Genomic DNA, 15,889 nt, shown 5'->3' with positions numbered 1-15,889 from the left:
AAAGTCAGAGAGTGCTTAAACCACCCATGTTAACTCTTTATCCCTGAATTGAAAAGGTTCATTTGTTCAATGAAAAACAAAACATGCTAAGAATGTTGAGTGATTTCAGATCAGGTGTTCTACTTCTGTTTCTCACTTTAAAAATTGTTTTATACTTCCCAAAACTTATATATATGTTAGGATAAAATTTTAGGTATATGGTTTTGAATAAAAGAACATGTTCTCATATTTAAAAATATAGAACTTTCCATATATGTGTTTTACAGGCTGATTCCAGTGTAGAGTTAAATTACTAAAGTTGTTTATCCTATATAATAAAAGGCTAATATGCAAATCAACCAGTTGCTATGATGCGCACCAGCCACCAAGGGGGCAGACGCTCAACGCAGGAGCTGCCCCCTGGTGGTCAGTGCGTTCCCACAGAGGGAGCACCACTCACCCAGAAGCTGGCTCATGGCTGGCAGTGGCAGGAGCCTCTCCCGCCTCCATGGCAGCACTAAGGGTGTCCAACTGCTGGCTTAGGCCCACTCCCCACATCAGTCAGACATCCCCTGAGGGCTCCCAGACTGGGAGAGGGCGCAGGCCAAGATGAGGGACCCCCACCCCCGAGTGCATGAATTTCATGCACTGGGCCTCTAGTACATAATAAAAACCATAATACGAAAGGGTTACCCAATGTATTGCATTGTTGGATGTAATATTTAAATACATAGAAATATTTGGTATTTCATATTTTTCTCCAAGAACTTGCTTACTTGGGAAAAGAAACCTTTCTGAAGATATATCCATTTTTGTACTTAGTAATAGTCCCTAGACCTACTGTTCACAACATGGTTTTACCTACATAAATTAAACTTGTAAATGGTAAAGACTGAACAATGAGTGAGCTCCTAAAGATATTTAGCAGTCAGAATTGAAACTGAATTCTTTCCTATGCTAATCATTAGAACCTGTCAAATATTTACATTTTAGAAATAACTTCTTATTCTGTAAACCAAAAATATGCTTCTACCACATATGTGCAGTGTGATTGCATTCATGCAAATTTAGAATAGTAATACTATAATACAAGATATTTATAATATCATACCATGTAAGCAATCTGAAGTAATGGAAAAAATTTTTAAATTTTTTCCAATTGTACAATTACAGTTGACATTAAATATTCTGTTCGTTTCAGGTATACAGCATAGTTAGACATTTCTATAATTTACGAAGTATTTCCCCCTATAAGTCTAGTACCCACCTGGCACCATACGTAGTTATTATAATGTTATTGTCTATATTCCCTGTGCTGCACTTTACATCCCTGTGACTATTTTGTAACTGCCAATTTGTACTTCCTAATCCCTTCACCTTGAAAACACTTTTTAAATGATCATGAATGACATACTGCCAAGGTTGGGCTAAGTGAGCGGGACCCTGTGAGTAAGCTGTTGCTGCACACTTCAGCTGGCCAGGCAGAAAGGCTTGTCTTCCTTTCTCCATTGAACTACACACGGCCTTCAACATGTATTCCTTGTCCCACTTGCCATTAGCTGAGGAACATGTTTGGTGCCCTGAAAAGAAACTCATTCTAAATCGTGCGGATTTAACAGAAAGAAACTCTTTCGGGTCTGTGAGAAAGTCTGTCTGCTGCGGCGTTTCCCGGGCCGTCTGACTGTCTGGAGCGGGGAGAGAGAGTCTTGCCACGAAATATTCCCCCAGTCCTCTTGAAACCAGGTCTCCCCTGTTTACCTACCACGTTTTTAAAATAAATAGGAAAAATCATTTTTATTACTGCTGCTCCCAACTCTACAGAAGAGCATATCTCCTTTTCAACTAAATGTATGGCAGGTCAAAGACTTTGGGAAGTAAGAGTGACCTCAAGCAGATGGGTATTTGGCATAATTTTGGTTTCGTATCAAAATTCTGATATTTTGAGGCATGCATACCTGAAGGGTCATTTCAGCACCAAAGATTAAAATTGTAGCCCTAACTGGCTTGGCTCAGGGGATAGAGCATCGGCCTGCGGACTCAAGGGTCCCGGGTTCGATTCCGGTCAAGGGCATGTACTTTGGTTGCGGGCACATACCCAGTAGGGAGTGTGCAGGAGGCAGCTGATTGATGTTTCTCTCTCATCAATGTTTCCAGCTCTCTATCTTTCTCCCTTCCTCTCTGTAAAAAAATCAATAAAATATATTTAAAAAAATAAAAATAAATAAAATTGTTTTAATGATCATTTTTGACTGACTTCAATGATAATATTAGCTCAAAAGCTATGTATAAATAAGTAAATTATCTATATATATAAACGCCTAATATGCAAAGTGTCCCCTCGAGAGTTCTACCAACCAGGAGTTTGATCTTTCACTATGACAGGCCGGCAGCTGGCAGCTATTAAGGACCCTACCTGTGCATGAATTTTGTGCACTGGGCCTCTAGTAATAATAATAACAATGAACCTTGAATAGTTTTCTCAAACATTACTCCTGTCAGAAATGAATTATATGGCACTAAATTCCATAATATAAGGGGAGGGGAAGCAGAGTTATGGGAAAATGCTGATCTCTTTCAATAATACAAATATCCCCACAGTGGGTATTTTTTTTCCCCTCCATTAGATTTCAAAAAAATCTGAACCCAGATTCGATTTGTAGTTTTACCTTAGGAAATGCAGTAATTTTGCTTCCTTGTTCTTCAGGATTATTTCTCATGGTACTGATGAGCCTGAGCATGTCTGAGTTTATTTAAACCAGAGGCTCTGCGAGGTCTTGCGGAAGTGGGCATTATATACTTAGCAGATAGAAAAGGCTTTATTTAAAACTCTCTACAGTCTTATTTAAACTGCCAAGCTAAAGCAGATAGGGGGAGCACTTGGAGCAAATTAGCAATCCAGCGGCAGATTAATTATCCTGTTGCATCCGGATCTACCATAGAACTGACTTAGAATCCTCTAGAAGCCTTGGTCCCCGGGCGCTTGTCAGAAATGCAGGTTCTCAGGTCCTCCCTGTAGAAGCAGATTCTGCATTTTACCAAGCTCCCCCGGGGACCGGAGTACGCATTAAAGTCTGAGACAGACTGATCTTAAAAAACCTTGCACCTAACCCAGAGACCGAGGGGAACGAGACTGTGCGAAAATGGAAAAAGAAGGGAATCGCAAGGAAGCGTTTCCATGTTTCCCTAACACGTTTCCTTTTTCTGTTTCGCGAGCGGTTTCGAAAAGCGGCGGTTGTCGTGGCATGCTTTCGATGTAAACCATCTCCCCTGCAGAATTTCTGTTCATGTTTCTTTTTCCGTTTCAGTGAACATACTGTGCCTGCCTCGCCTGGCCCCTGTCGCTGCCTTCCTTGCTGACACGCTTGTCTCTCGTTTTCAGTCCTGACATAGCTCTCCCCGAGGAGCCGCCACATTCCAGCTCGCAGTGCGCCCCGCTCCACTGTCTCTCCAAGCCTCCCGACCCCTCCTCTGCACCTCCCGCGGACGAACATCTGGGGTGAACGTTTTGTAGCCACACCCAGGACACTGCCCAAGACCCAGCTGCTGTTTGCTTCTCGGTGGTTAGACGTTGTGGTGGGATTAATGCCCGTCACTTGGGAAGATGAAAGAAACTTGAGAAGATTAACACAAAGCCCAGACTCCGGTGTGATACAACGTATTATGGTTTCTCTAAGTCACAGATGAACTTCTGCAATGAAATGGCCACAGTTCAATGAAATAAAAAACAAACAAACAAAGAACACAGGACACGTAGCTCAGACGACTGGCTTTATCTCGATAGCATTAGAGAGACCTAAGACCGTGTAAAATACATATATTGTAAAATCATCCTTCCTCAAACGTCACATTCGGCTGTAGAAATTGATTCCACTGTTTTTTTCACCATTGGTATTTATTTTGTGCTTTTATTTGCCACGTGGTTTATGTCTATAAAAATCATTTCTCTAAGAGGTGAACTTAATTCATTGATTTTTAAAGAAGCATCATTTGCTCCATTAAGTATGAGTTGCAATAGAGATTGAAATCTGGTATGGGCCAGACTGTGGACATTTTTCTTGCACAAAAATGATAAATGAGGTGCATCGGAATGTTAACAGTAACTGTATTTTGCTGCTACACTGATATTGTTTATGCACTTACTTTCTAATCAGCTCATTAACTGCTGGATTTTTTTTTAACTAGAAGTCTTCACTGGACATTAAGTAAATCTAAGAAAGAGACTATGTTATGATTCATTGACTTATTCAACTTTTGACGGCATCTTTAATTTTTTAAAATTGCAGATGAGTAGATGCACTGGTGCTGCTCCTTTGTGTGTGTATATGTGTGTGTGATGACGTTAAAGAAGGCTGAAAAACACGAGGGGGGAAATGGTGTGTTTATTTAATGACCAGAGTTTGTTTTTTTTTTTACTTCTCCCAAATTCAGGGTCCTCCTATGAGTCTTTCCCACTGAAAGGTATCAAATACAAATGGGGAAAATATATACATAGATAGATGTAAGTTCGCTTTCAGTTAATGAATTTACCCAGAAAGTGTTCAAATAGTGATTAAAATTGTATGTGTTGTTGTTGTTAGTTTTTTCATAATGAATCTTCCTTGCCAAAAAAATAATAGATAATAAACCTTAGCTCATTGTCTACTTTTGACAAACACTCAGGTGCCTACAATCATATTATACATATTGAGATCATACATGTTCCTAGTTCATTTACAAATTCTGCTGGGTAACTTATGACTTGGTTTAAGGCAGTAGATTTTCATGGCAAAATTTAGTTTGCACATAATCTGACACACAAGGAAAACAGCTAATTGGGCTGAAAGGTCTAACACTCTTGGGCTCCTTAACTATCAAGTGCTGCCCACACAATTGCTCCTAGCCCTGATTCCTTGTCTAGTCAGGTAGCCTTAACTTATTTACAATCATAACGGTTTGACCTGTTCATGTAACAGTATCTGTAACTTCTCTTTAAAACAAACACAATCCTCACTGTTAACATAGAAGATGGTTAACAATACAGGGCTCTAATAATGAAGATCTCGTCAGAGCCACTCAGACTATTGAGCAGGAGTGGGTGGAACACTGATGGAATGGTCCATCAAGGATGGCGGCCAGTCGGTAAGTCATAAAGCACAGTGCAGGAGCTTTCATCAGTCATGCACCTGTGAAGTTGTGGTCACTATTACCAAAGCAACCAAGAGGTTTGTAATTTCTTATATAGGAGTGCTATTTTCAACAATGTCGTTTATTATGCAACTTGAAGTCGTTAGAAATCTTCACCATACATAGAGATTCAGATTAAAGAAACAGAAAAAGAGACAAATCTTCATAAAGTCTCGATCGTGGCAGCCTAGCCTTCTGTTTTTCCCCCACCTGCAATGGCCTTGCTGTTCCTGAACACCTTCTTCATTTTATTGGTGTTGTATCTGCCCTGTACCAGTGTTAGTGAGACAGTGTGGATTGTATCAGAGTTCAATTAAAGGTAGCTACTCCTCACCACTGCTTTCTCTTTTTTCCTTTTTGTTCTTTCTTTTTCAAGTATTATGTGTGTGGACCTGAGAAGTGGTATAGCTGCAAAGCTGACATTTAATAAAAACTGTTTGTGCCTGGGGGAAAATACGCCAATCTAAAAAGTACCTCAGAACATCTTTCTGTATGGCCTCATCAGTTTTGTTGCTGGTGCAGGGAATTCAGCAGAAAGCATTGTCTCTGTATAACTGTAGAGCAGTCATCCTACTGATGGTGCAGTATTGCATTGTTGCTCTCTTTCTTGGTATTTATGCCCCAGTGAAAGGCCAGGTCACGGACAACACTTTTTTTTCTTCCAATAGAAATTTTATCAAGTCTATATTAATTTTTTTCAGTTCCTTTTTATGAACAGAATGGGAAATATTTCTTTTGAAACATCAATTCTATAAAAAGGTTCATTTTAGCAAAACTTTGCCAAGAAGGTATAGAAACTTGGAAATAAATTTCTAATTTTCGGCACAAAATTAGGTCATAGTCCCCAAGCAGTAAGAGAGAATTCCATGTATTTACACTGTGGCATCATTTAGCATAGTTTGAACTCAGCCTCATCTATATTTATTTAAAATGAATAAATATGTGTAGCGCTGATAAAAAAAAAAAATCAGTATACCTGTAAAGAATATCATGATTGAAATTGAAGTATTAGTGGAAAAAACAAAAACAAAAAAAAACCCTCAGTAAAACCACTTGAAGAGAGATGTGGGGGGAAAAGACTACAGAAATACAAAAATACCGGCTAATTATTTCAAACACAGTGGGCAAAGATTAAAAGTAACTAGCAAGTGTGGTTAGCAGAGTAACCAGGTAATTTTTAAAAAGTAAGCACAATCACCACACTGAAAAGGACAATATGCAGAAATGCTTTCTACTGAGGATTGTTTTTAGTTAAATGATAAAATAAAAAGGAGCGGTATCTTGTCTTTGGCCTGAGGGCCCAGGAGCATACAGGACCCTCGGATTAATCTTTCCAATCATATCCCTTCCATCCAATTCTGTTTCAATAAGAGGAATTTGGATAACTTTGAGAAATCAAAGTTATTAAGTAATTAAGAGAAGACCTATTCAGAAAGATTAAACTTTAGCCTAAGGAAGACGTAGACTATTGATCTGCAAGAAAATGTAACCAATGATAGATACCAGCTATCGACATTGTTATTAAGACTAGAATAAGAAAAACAGTCTTCAGTGTGAGGGATTTATATTAACTCTAGGAAAGAGATTCTTAACAGTGGTAAATTAATATCAAAATTGATAATGATGATGATTTGTTTTTACAAAATTAAATATTTATTGTCCAGTAAGGATTAACTTAAGTGGTAACATATCTTATGATGATGTATTAAAATTCTAGGATTTCATAATCCTATTGATCTTTTATTTTAGATTTAAAAATAAAGTATTCTGGTTAGCCATAAAATATTTTATTCCTTGAAAGTAGGATAGCAATCCTAATTTTTCCAAAATATTTGGTAAAAAATAAAACAAGATTGTTGGTATTTTTTCTTGCAGCTGTATTTCATATCTTTAAAGTTATCCAGAATATAGTGATTTTACTATAAAAAGCCTCAATTGTCAGTCTAAAAAAAAAAACAAATGTCCTCAGGAATACTTTGGAAATAGAAGGTTCCCATTCCCTTAAGGGGGTAAATGCCTCTCAAACATGATGTTTTCTTAAAAGAGTCTTCAATCTACATTTGCTTTTCCCAGGCTTTGGAAAATATCCATGTACAGATAGTCCTTCTGTCTCAAACAAGCATGAAATGTTGATCAAATAAACCATAAATGTGGACATTCCCTGATATTCTGCATTAAATAAAATCCTCTGCAGTCTCAAATGGTAATTACAAAATGTAAAAACGAAAAATGAAATCTATTTTCTACTGTGGTAAGAATGGCAAGTTTAACGTATAACTGTTCTGTTCCATCAGCCAAAAGACATAAACTGTCTCTCAGAAAGGCACATCAGGGGAAACATGGATTTCCAGGAAGCAACTGTGCTGGTTCAACCAAGGTTGCCACAAATGCACTGATGTTGCAGATATAAAGCAGGACTAGGTTCAAAAGGAACTCTTAGAGAAAAGTTTGCGATTTTAAATATTGCCCTATAACTTATCTGTTTATGAACCAGAGTGTTTTTAAAATAGTCCTTGTATTTAATATCACAAACTATGTTTCCACATAAAGAAAAGAACATAATTCTTCAAAAAGCTGTTGAACTGGTGTAGTGATAGGTAGTATAGTGAGTGCTGATATTGACATAATTTCCACCTTAAAATCAATTTCTGTGCACATACAAGACTAATCCAGCTTCTGAATGAACCTTTCCATTGTCTGTAATAATGCCTCCAGATGAGTGGTGTCTGAAATTGAATTCAACTTATTTTAAATACCAGGTTAACTGCCATTGTTCCTGATGTATTTCATTTGTAACCTGATTCTATTATTTAACACCTGGAAGGTTTCCTCTAGACATCTCTTCTATAGTTTTTACTCAAAGTATAACTGAAAAAAGATATTTAGTATTACAATATGTTCCTCAATCAAGGATTTTCCAGAAATAATCTACTTACGAAGAAGAGCAGCAATGAACTGCCTTTAGTGTAAGGGTATGAGTGCATAAAAGTATGCCGTGTAAAATGTTTGCATGAGATATTTCGCATCATGTAAGCTTTCCCATATTCGTAATATGAACAGTATAGAAGTCTTATTTCTTGTGATTTCTCCATTAGGAATGTAAGGAGATTGTTACCTATATCTGGTCTCCTTTCCATATTGAAATGCATGGCTCCAATCAGTATATTTTTATTCCTTTCCTCTGGAGTTATTTAAATTTTGTCCTCTTTAAACTGAAACCTGGATAAACTGCTGAGCCAGGTTATTTCTGCAATTGGAGTTTACTTGCTGTGTAACCTTGGTTGAGAGCACATTCTGATTTTAACTTTTTTTCTTTCAGAATGAGTCTCTGATAATTACGGTTGAAAACACTGAGAAGAAAATCTGTGTTCTAGTGTGACTATTTTTCTTTTTTCAAAGTCTTTTTAAAACAAAGATCAGAGAACTATAGAGAGAAATTCCATCATTTTGTTGACAAATCATTAGTCGATAATAATGGAGATATAGAATGAATCATTTTGTTGTTTGAGTTCGTAGTGTGATTGTGCACCAAAACTTAGAGAACGTAAATGACTTTAACATCATTGCCACGACATTTTTAAACTGGATGGTTTGACTGTTAGAGTCAATTAAACAATTCTTTGAAAATCTTTTATGACATTTTTATAATCTACTCAGTGTTTTTATTTGCATGATTATGTATATGGGATGAACTGTACATGATTCTGATACTGTGTTTCTTTCCAGCATTAACATTTGTATAATGTGTGGCCAACTCCGATTTGTACACAGTATGATTACTGTTGTAATTATTCTGCTATTTCCACCTTTAATTGCAAATTTGTTATTATGCCTTTTGGGGATAAATGATGTGAAACATTTCCACATAATGAGAATATCATATAAAAACATGACTAAAAGGCTGACCTAAGGAAGTATTTTTAATAATTATTGCTAATTATTTTTAAAAATTCAAATTTCAAAGGAAACTTGTTCTCAAAGTAAATATATGCATTTATTTTAAATTCAAAAAATTCCTTATTAATTTATCATTGCTTGTCCTTTTTCATTTTTTTTTTTAAATTGTAGACAATCCTAAGTGAATGCCTCATGGGAGAATCCATATATGTGCTTGCATTTCTGTAATCTGATCATGCACTCAAGTGGTTGGAAAAGATACTCCAGTGCTAAGAAAATAACTGAAGCCAATATATTAATTCTTATATCTTGGTTTATGTTACCAACTGAATATGGTGTGATGCATAACTCTTCCCAGTAAATAAACTGGTTATCTTTTGTTCATTTCATCTATGTTACCTTTTTATCAGTTTGAGCAACTTCTCTTTGATTTGTACTTGCAAAATAAGTTTGTGAATTTCTACATGATTTATATATTTATTCAAAGTGAGCACTTATTTGAACTAAAAACTGAATGCTTTGCTTTGACATGTCTGCACATTCCTTATTAAGAAATGTGTATCACCTTTGCCCATTTTCTCCATCTATCATCTCTCCTCCTTGTAATCTTTGCTAAAAGGTTATTTCTGCAAGAGGCTACACTTAGATGAATTAGATCAGGAACATACCAGCATGAAAGAAATACCTGTTCTGAAAAGGGAAACATTCTAATGAAAGAAACATGATTTTAATGAAAGAAGAACGGAGATTGTATGCTTTATTTGGGGAGACAATTCTTCTTTGTTCTCTTTTACATGAAGGAACTGCGGAGTCCCAAAACTTTGAGAAGGTTCATTGACTAGCTTCTTCTTTGAAGAACAAATATGTGTTGTAGCAAATCAGCTGCTGTTGGGAATCCTGTTCTTTGACTTGATATTTTGTGTGTGTGGGGGGGGGGGGGGGCGGGCTGTGGGGGGTCGGGGGAGACAGGGGAGGTGGGGAACCAGACAGAATTGGATTTCTGTGAAGTTCTCATGAGTTGAAACCTCTAATGCAATCCTCATTATAATCCACCATGGGCACTGCAACAACCCCAGCTAAAGTTGACACTTGTCTGTTGTATAAAATACTAGAAATAATAGCATAAACTTTCCTAAAAATCTCTCCTTTTTTCTCTTCTGAAAAATACTGTTTTTCTTTGAGGTTGAATCTACTAGTATAAGTCTATGTGACCCTTGATCTTCTCTTATGCAATAAAACTGATAGTGTGTTACATTCAAAAGCTAAAACAGCTGGACCAGCCTCCAGGAGTGTCAAGAAAATCTCTTCTCATCCCTACATTTTTCAGGAGACTTGGGTAGCACTATATTGTTGTGAGGGCCATGTGGCGGGTTTCTGCAACCCCACTGTGGGTAAGAAAGAGGCCAAAATTGATGGGAACTTGTGGAAGGAATTTTCTTCATTTTTGGTTGTACATGCATTGACTAGTACGTTGTAGGAACTCAATAAAGTGGGTTCTTTGCCATCTAGCTTTTCTTATAACACATCTGGAATTGAGTTTATAGAACCTAAGGTCACCTACAATGATGTCAGCAGGTACTAAATACCAACTAATTGGAGGAAATAGTCGTTAAATTAAGTGAATGATTATTCCTATGATTCTCTCTTTGTCAATCTAAAAACTAGATCTCTAACATTGTATTTGAAATTATCCAACAGAGTTCCTTCTTAAACATTTTATGAATCAACTATGACTTAAATATGTTAAGAAGAAACTGAGAATAATTTATCTACAACATAACTGTCAAAGAAGATAAATCTCACTGGCAAAAATATTGTCAGTGTCAAAAGTAAACACAATTTATAATATAATTGAAATGTAGAAAGCAATGCAAAGATAAATCATAACTCTAGTGACATCCTGTAAATAGTAAAAATGTTGCAGCTGTCTACATAATTTGTGAGACTCGTTGAAAATGAAGATATGGATCTCCTTGTTCAAAAATTATTAAAAATTTTAAGACAGCGGCAGTAAACTAAGCAGGGGGTTCTAAGCATGAGCCCTGAGTGACCAGACAGGTCCGCACGCCCATGAAGTCAGCCTTGCCCAGACTGTGCTGAAATAATGATTCAGGCCCTCAGCAATGCACTTAGCTATCCAGGATCTGGCTTCATTTTTAACAATGGATTTCCCGGTTTCTGTGCTTAGAAGAAAAAAATAATGTGTTTATGTTCTCGGAAAAAAATTAATGCTATTACTTCAAAGACTTAATAAAATAAAATTGAATCTTGCAATACTCCCACATTCCAATGCAGCTTTTCAACTCAAAATTTCTAAAACCTCATGTGTCAAGTTGTAGAGAGATTATAAAAATCATTAAAACTTCAAAATACGAGCAGTAAACATTTTAATTAGTGCATATGAAAGTAAACCTAATGTAAGAACCCTACTGATACCTTCATAAGTTGACTTCCTTTGACATTTTAAATTATTAATAATGTCCATCAAATGTCACAGGATGATTTACCTCATTTAAAAGAGCTATTAGTCCAAGATTAATGTCAGTCATATAAACGTCTTTCCCTGAATAAATTAAAGGAGAAACAAGTTATTCACCACATTGAAATCCATTGACACTGAAAATATCGGGTCTCGTTATAAGAAGCTACCCTATATGTAAGAAATGGAAAAAAATAAGAACATACTTTTTTCTTGTTTTCCATAAAGTAACTGTAGAAACCTATAGAAATAGTTACCTGTAAAAGAGCAAAGGGTTGATGGGAGGGAATGGGGGGTGGGAGTGAAGAGGGGAGTCAGATTCCTCAGTAGGTGATTGATTATCTTTTTATAGTTTCTATTTCAGCCATGGAAATATAGTATCTATTCAAAAGTCCTATATAATAAAGAGCTAATATGCAAATGATCATCATGCCCTTGTGCCCTTGTGCCCTCGAGCCCTCGCTCTGAGGCCCAGGGACCTGAGGCCATGCCCCCTGCCCTGGTACCAGGCCGGAGGACCTGAGGCTGCACCCCCTCCCAGTGGGGCTTGATGGGGACCTGAGGCTGTGCCCCCCCACCCTGCGGGGCTTGACGGGGGTGGGGCTGGCTGGGTCTGGGTCTCGAGAGATTTCAAGATGCGTGCGAGTGAGTGGGGACTTGACTCTGGGTCCTGCGGCGTGCCCCAGACTCTGACAGGAAGAAGATTTTCATATACATTTTACTAGTTTTCTTTCATCTCTGACACTTCTATTATAGAGAAAGGGCAAATAGCAATATTAAAATATTCCCTCTAATTAACTTCCTTTTAATGTGCACAAATTTTGTACACCAGGCCCCTAGTAAGAATACAAAGAAATATGGGCTCTCAAATATTTCATAGTGAAGTCAGAAATAAAAATTAGCATGAATTCTAAAGAAATAATTGTTCTAAAGCAGGCTGTCAGCAGAAGTGTTTTTTATAAAGCATGGAATTTTGTGCAAATTTTAGCCCTGGCACTTACCAACTCTGAGATCCTGGAAAGGCACTTAATCTCTCCAACCCTCAACTGTCTCATTTTTAAAATGAGGTAAAAATGCCTAACTGACACGGTTATTGTAAAGATTAAGTGAAATACATAAGTAAGATCTTTCAAACATATGTTTAAGCTATTTTTCAAACAGTGTTTAGCCTTTGGTAGCCAATAGTATTTCCAATAACACAGTAGCTGCCACTATTAAAATCCTATATGATGAAATGTATTCATTCACTTATACATGCATTCATTCACAAATATTTATGGAGAACCTATTTTATGCCAGGTATTGCTCTAGCACCATGGTCGGCAAACCGCGGCTCGCGAGCCACATGCGGCTCTTTGGCCCCTTCAGTGCCGCAGTTTGCCGACCACTGCTCTAGCAGATTAAGGTGTGTCAGAAAACAACACAAAGATGGTTTCATGCCTTTTTGAAGTTTGTATCATATGTAGCAATGAGGGAAAATATAAAAAATAGTAAACATAATAAATATGTAAAAACCAAAGTATATTAGATAGTGAAACTTTTGTGGAAAAAGAAAAAAGTAGAAGAGGGAAAAGAGATTGTTCTGGGAGAAAGTGAAACATTGCGTTACGAAATGAGGCAGTCGGGTTGGATCTTATTTGAAAGAAAAAAATAAAAATTATCCTGCTCACATCATGACTGCTTCATTTTTTAAAATTATTAAATTATATATCTTGTTCAAATTTTTAGAAGTTATTATCCATTTAAAAATATCAAACAGCAATTCACATTAAGCAATAGCATTTTAAAAAACTAGTCTTTTAAAATGTTCTAATAATTTGAAGTAACAATTTCAAAATATGCATATATTTTATCTCCTGTCAATGTTGCTTTAAAAATCCCAATATTTATTTTAGAATTAGATATGCTTTCTTGGAAGTTTAGGGCATGGGCATGCCCATTTATACTTCTCTAATAAAAATTTTAGTCAAATAATTTTATTCAACAATCTTATTTATAACTGTCAATTCTAATGAACTGGAATTGTATAAATAATTTTTAAAATAAATCATAATGTTATTTTTCAATACAGAGTGGGGCAAAAGTAGGTTTACAGTTGTTCATATGGAAAATAATACAATAATTAATAACTAATAATACAAGAGTAAACTGTGTTTCATGTACTTGCAACTATAACCTACTTTTGCCCTACCCTATACATAGTCAGAAGCTAAGCTATGTTTTCTTCTAGTCCTTAATTCCAACTCTCCTCTTTCAATGATTCTTTCATCCAAATTTTCTAAACATTAGAGCTGTCTTTTAAAATATATGCTCACAAACTTTCTTCTTTTTTTTTTTTTGGCAGGTGTATTCTTTTTTTTTTTAAATTTTGTTTTATTGCTTAAAGTATTACAAAGAGTATTACATATGTCTCCTTTTCTCCCCCCACTTGACATTCCCCCAGCCTCCCCTACCCCCCCCCAGTGTCTTATGTCCATTGGTTATGCTTATGTGCATGCATACAAGTCCTTCGGTTGATCTATTACCCCCCCAACCCTCCCCTAAACTTCCTTCTTAATACAAAGGTAAGTTTTGCATTAATTTGCTGCTGAGTGTAACCATTTTTCTTAAGATGTGTATAGATTCAAACTTCAGGCTTGGCTATTTCAGTAGGATTGGCAGAAAGTCATATATATTTAAAATTGCTTTTAAAAATATTTTCATGAATAATTGCCCTAATCCTGGGTAACAATCTATTGGAAAATAAAGGCTATGCTACTAAATGTATGTAATGTGAAAAGGGCCTCATCAAATTACATGCCTAGGTAAGTATGTATACTTAATATCAAACAAAGATGAAAACAAAATTGAACTGATGAAAATATTGCCTATTACAAGTCTAATTTTCTCCTGTGAGAAGTTTTTTTTTAAAAAATATATATTTTATTGATTTTTTTACAAAGAGGAATGGAGAGGGACAGAGAGTTAGAAACATCAATAAGAGAGAAACATCGATCAGCTGCCTCCTGCACACTCCCTACTGGGCATGTGCCCGCAACCAAGGTACATGCCCTTGACCGGAATCGAACCTGGGACCCTTGAGTCCGCAGGCTGAAGCTCTATCCACTGAGCCAAATCGGTCAGGGCATGTGAGAAGTTTTTTAATGTCACTTCTTTCTAGCAGATGCAAAAATAAAAGCTGGCTTTAATTCAGGTATAATTATAATAATATGATTTTAATTACACACATCAAACAAGTCAGAGATTGTCCCTTAAAAGTGTGCTTTATGCCCTAGCCGGATTGGCTCAGTGGATAGAGTGTTGGCCTGTGGACTGAAGGATCCCAGGTTCAATTCCAATCAGGGGCACATGCCTGGGTTGCAGGCTCGATCCTCAGTAGGAGGCATGAGGAGGCAGCCGATCAATGATTCTCTCTTATCATTGATGCTTCTATCTCTCTCTCCCTCTTCCTCCCTCTCTGAAATAAATAAAAATATATTTTAAAAAAAGTTTGCTTTATATGGAAAATGGCCATTCTTTGGACTGGACCATGATAACCTACCATTACCTGTAAGATCCTTTGATTTCCACATGTCATGATTGGTGGGAAAAACAAGATTTTTCCAAGATACTTCTTAGAAACACATTCTTATTGGATGTTGAATATTTTCAAAGTCCACGTTTGAATATATTGTGCATATTACTGTACAGTTTCTGTACATTTTAAAGGATATATGTGTGACATTTAAGGATATTTTTTGTTTAGTATATTTCATTAGAACTCTATTTGTTTTGTTGGTTTTTTAAAACTTTTTTTTAGAACTTTGAAAGTGAAATCAAATCAGGGAAATGGAATAGTTAAATGGGTTTCAATAATTTCAATAGGTAGGTATCAATCTGTTCTTACATTCTCATGGTAATAGCTTTGCATATGACTATTAAACCTGCAGTGTTTTTCTATAAACTAATCACCACTAAAAACTCTTGTGGCAGTTTTGTAGATGAACATTTATTGACCACATGCTATATGCATCAGTGGAATCTCAACATTTCCTTTAAGATCAACCAATTGAGCAAAATTATACCAACTACCAAACATGAAAAACTGGAAAAGATGTGGAAGTAATGGTGCTTGCAGCTCTATACTAAACAATATTGATGCTTCTAGAGCCGTCCGTTATTGAGGACATATGAATACAATATAATATAGTTATAATATGTAACAGAATACATCTGATAAAAATCTGAAAATAAGCACAGAGAGCCTCTGACTGTGTCTATTAAACTGCCTAAGGTATTGAGCATATTATTTAACACTGATTTTGTTCTTACATATCTTCTAGATCAGCAAAGACAGAGGTAATAATTGGCCGGGTCAGTGAAGCTCATACC

General features: G+C 36.3%; 1 protein-coding gene across 5 annotated transcripts in view; it reads left to right on the top strand.

Annotated features, from left to right (window-relative positions):
* Positions 1–3,578, top strand: part of BICD1 (BICD cargo adaptor 1) — a 191,313-nt gene extending 187,735 nt beyond the window's left edge. For 3 of the 5 annotated variants that reach the window (XM_070410466.1, XM_070410465.1, XM_070410464.1), the window contains one exon: positions 3,359–3,578. In XM_070410466.1, coding sequence (XP_070266567.1) covers positions 3,359–3,479 — 121 coding nt within the window. In that variant the 3' untranslated portion in view covers positions 3,480–3,578. The remainder of the gene's footprint in view (positions 1–3,358) is intronic. The other 2 variants (XM_070410467.1, XM_070410469.1) reach the window with 2 other exon arrangements.
* Positions 3,579–15,889: the final 12,311 nt, after the last annotated feature.

The sequence above is a fragment of the Myotis yumanensis genome, unplaced genomic scaffold, assembly GCF_028538775.1.
Source record: "Myotis yumanensis isolate MYYU_CA2020_CCGP unplaced genomic scaffold, mMyoYum1.0.hap1 SCAF_3, whole genome shotgun sequence".
Classification (NCBI taxonomy): domain Eukaryota; kingdom Metazoa; phylum Chordata; class Mammalia; order Chiroptera; family Vespertilionidae; genus Myotis; species Myotis yumanensis.
This window is presented reverse-complemented; position numbering and strand designations above follow the sequence as displayed.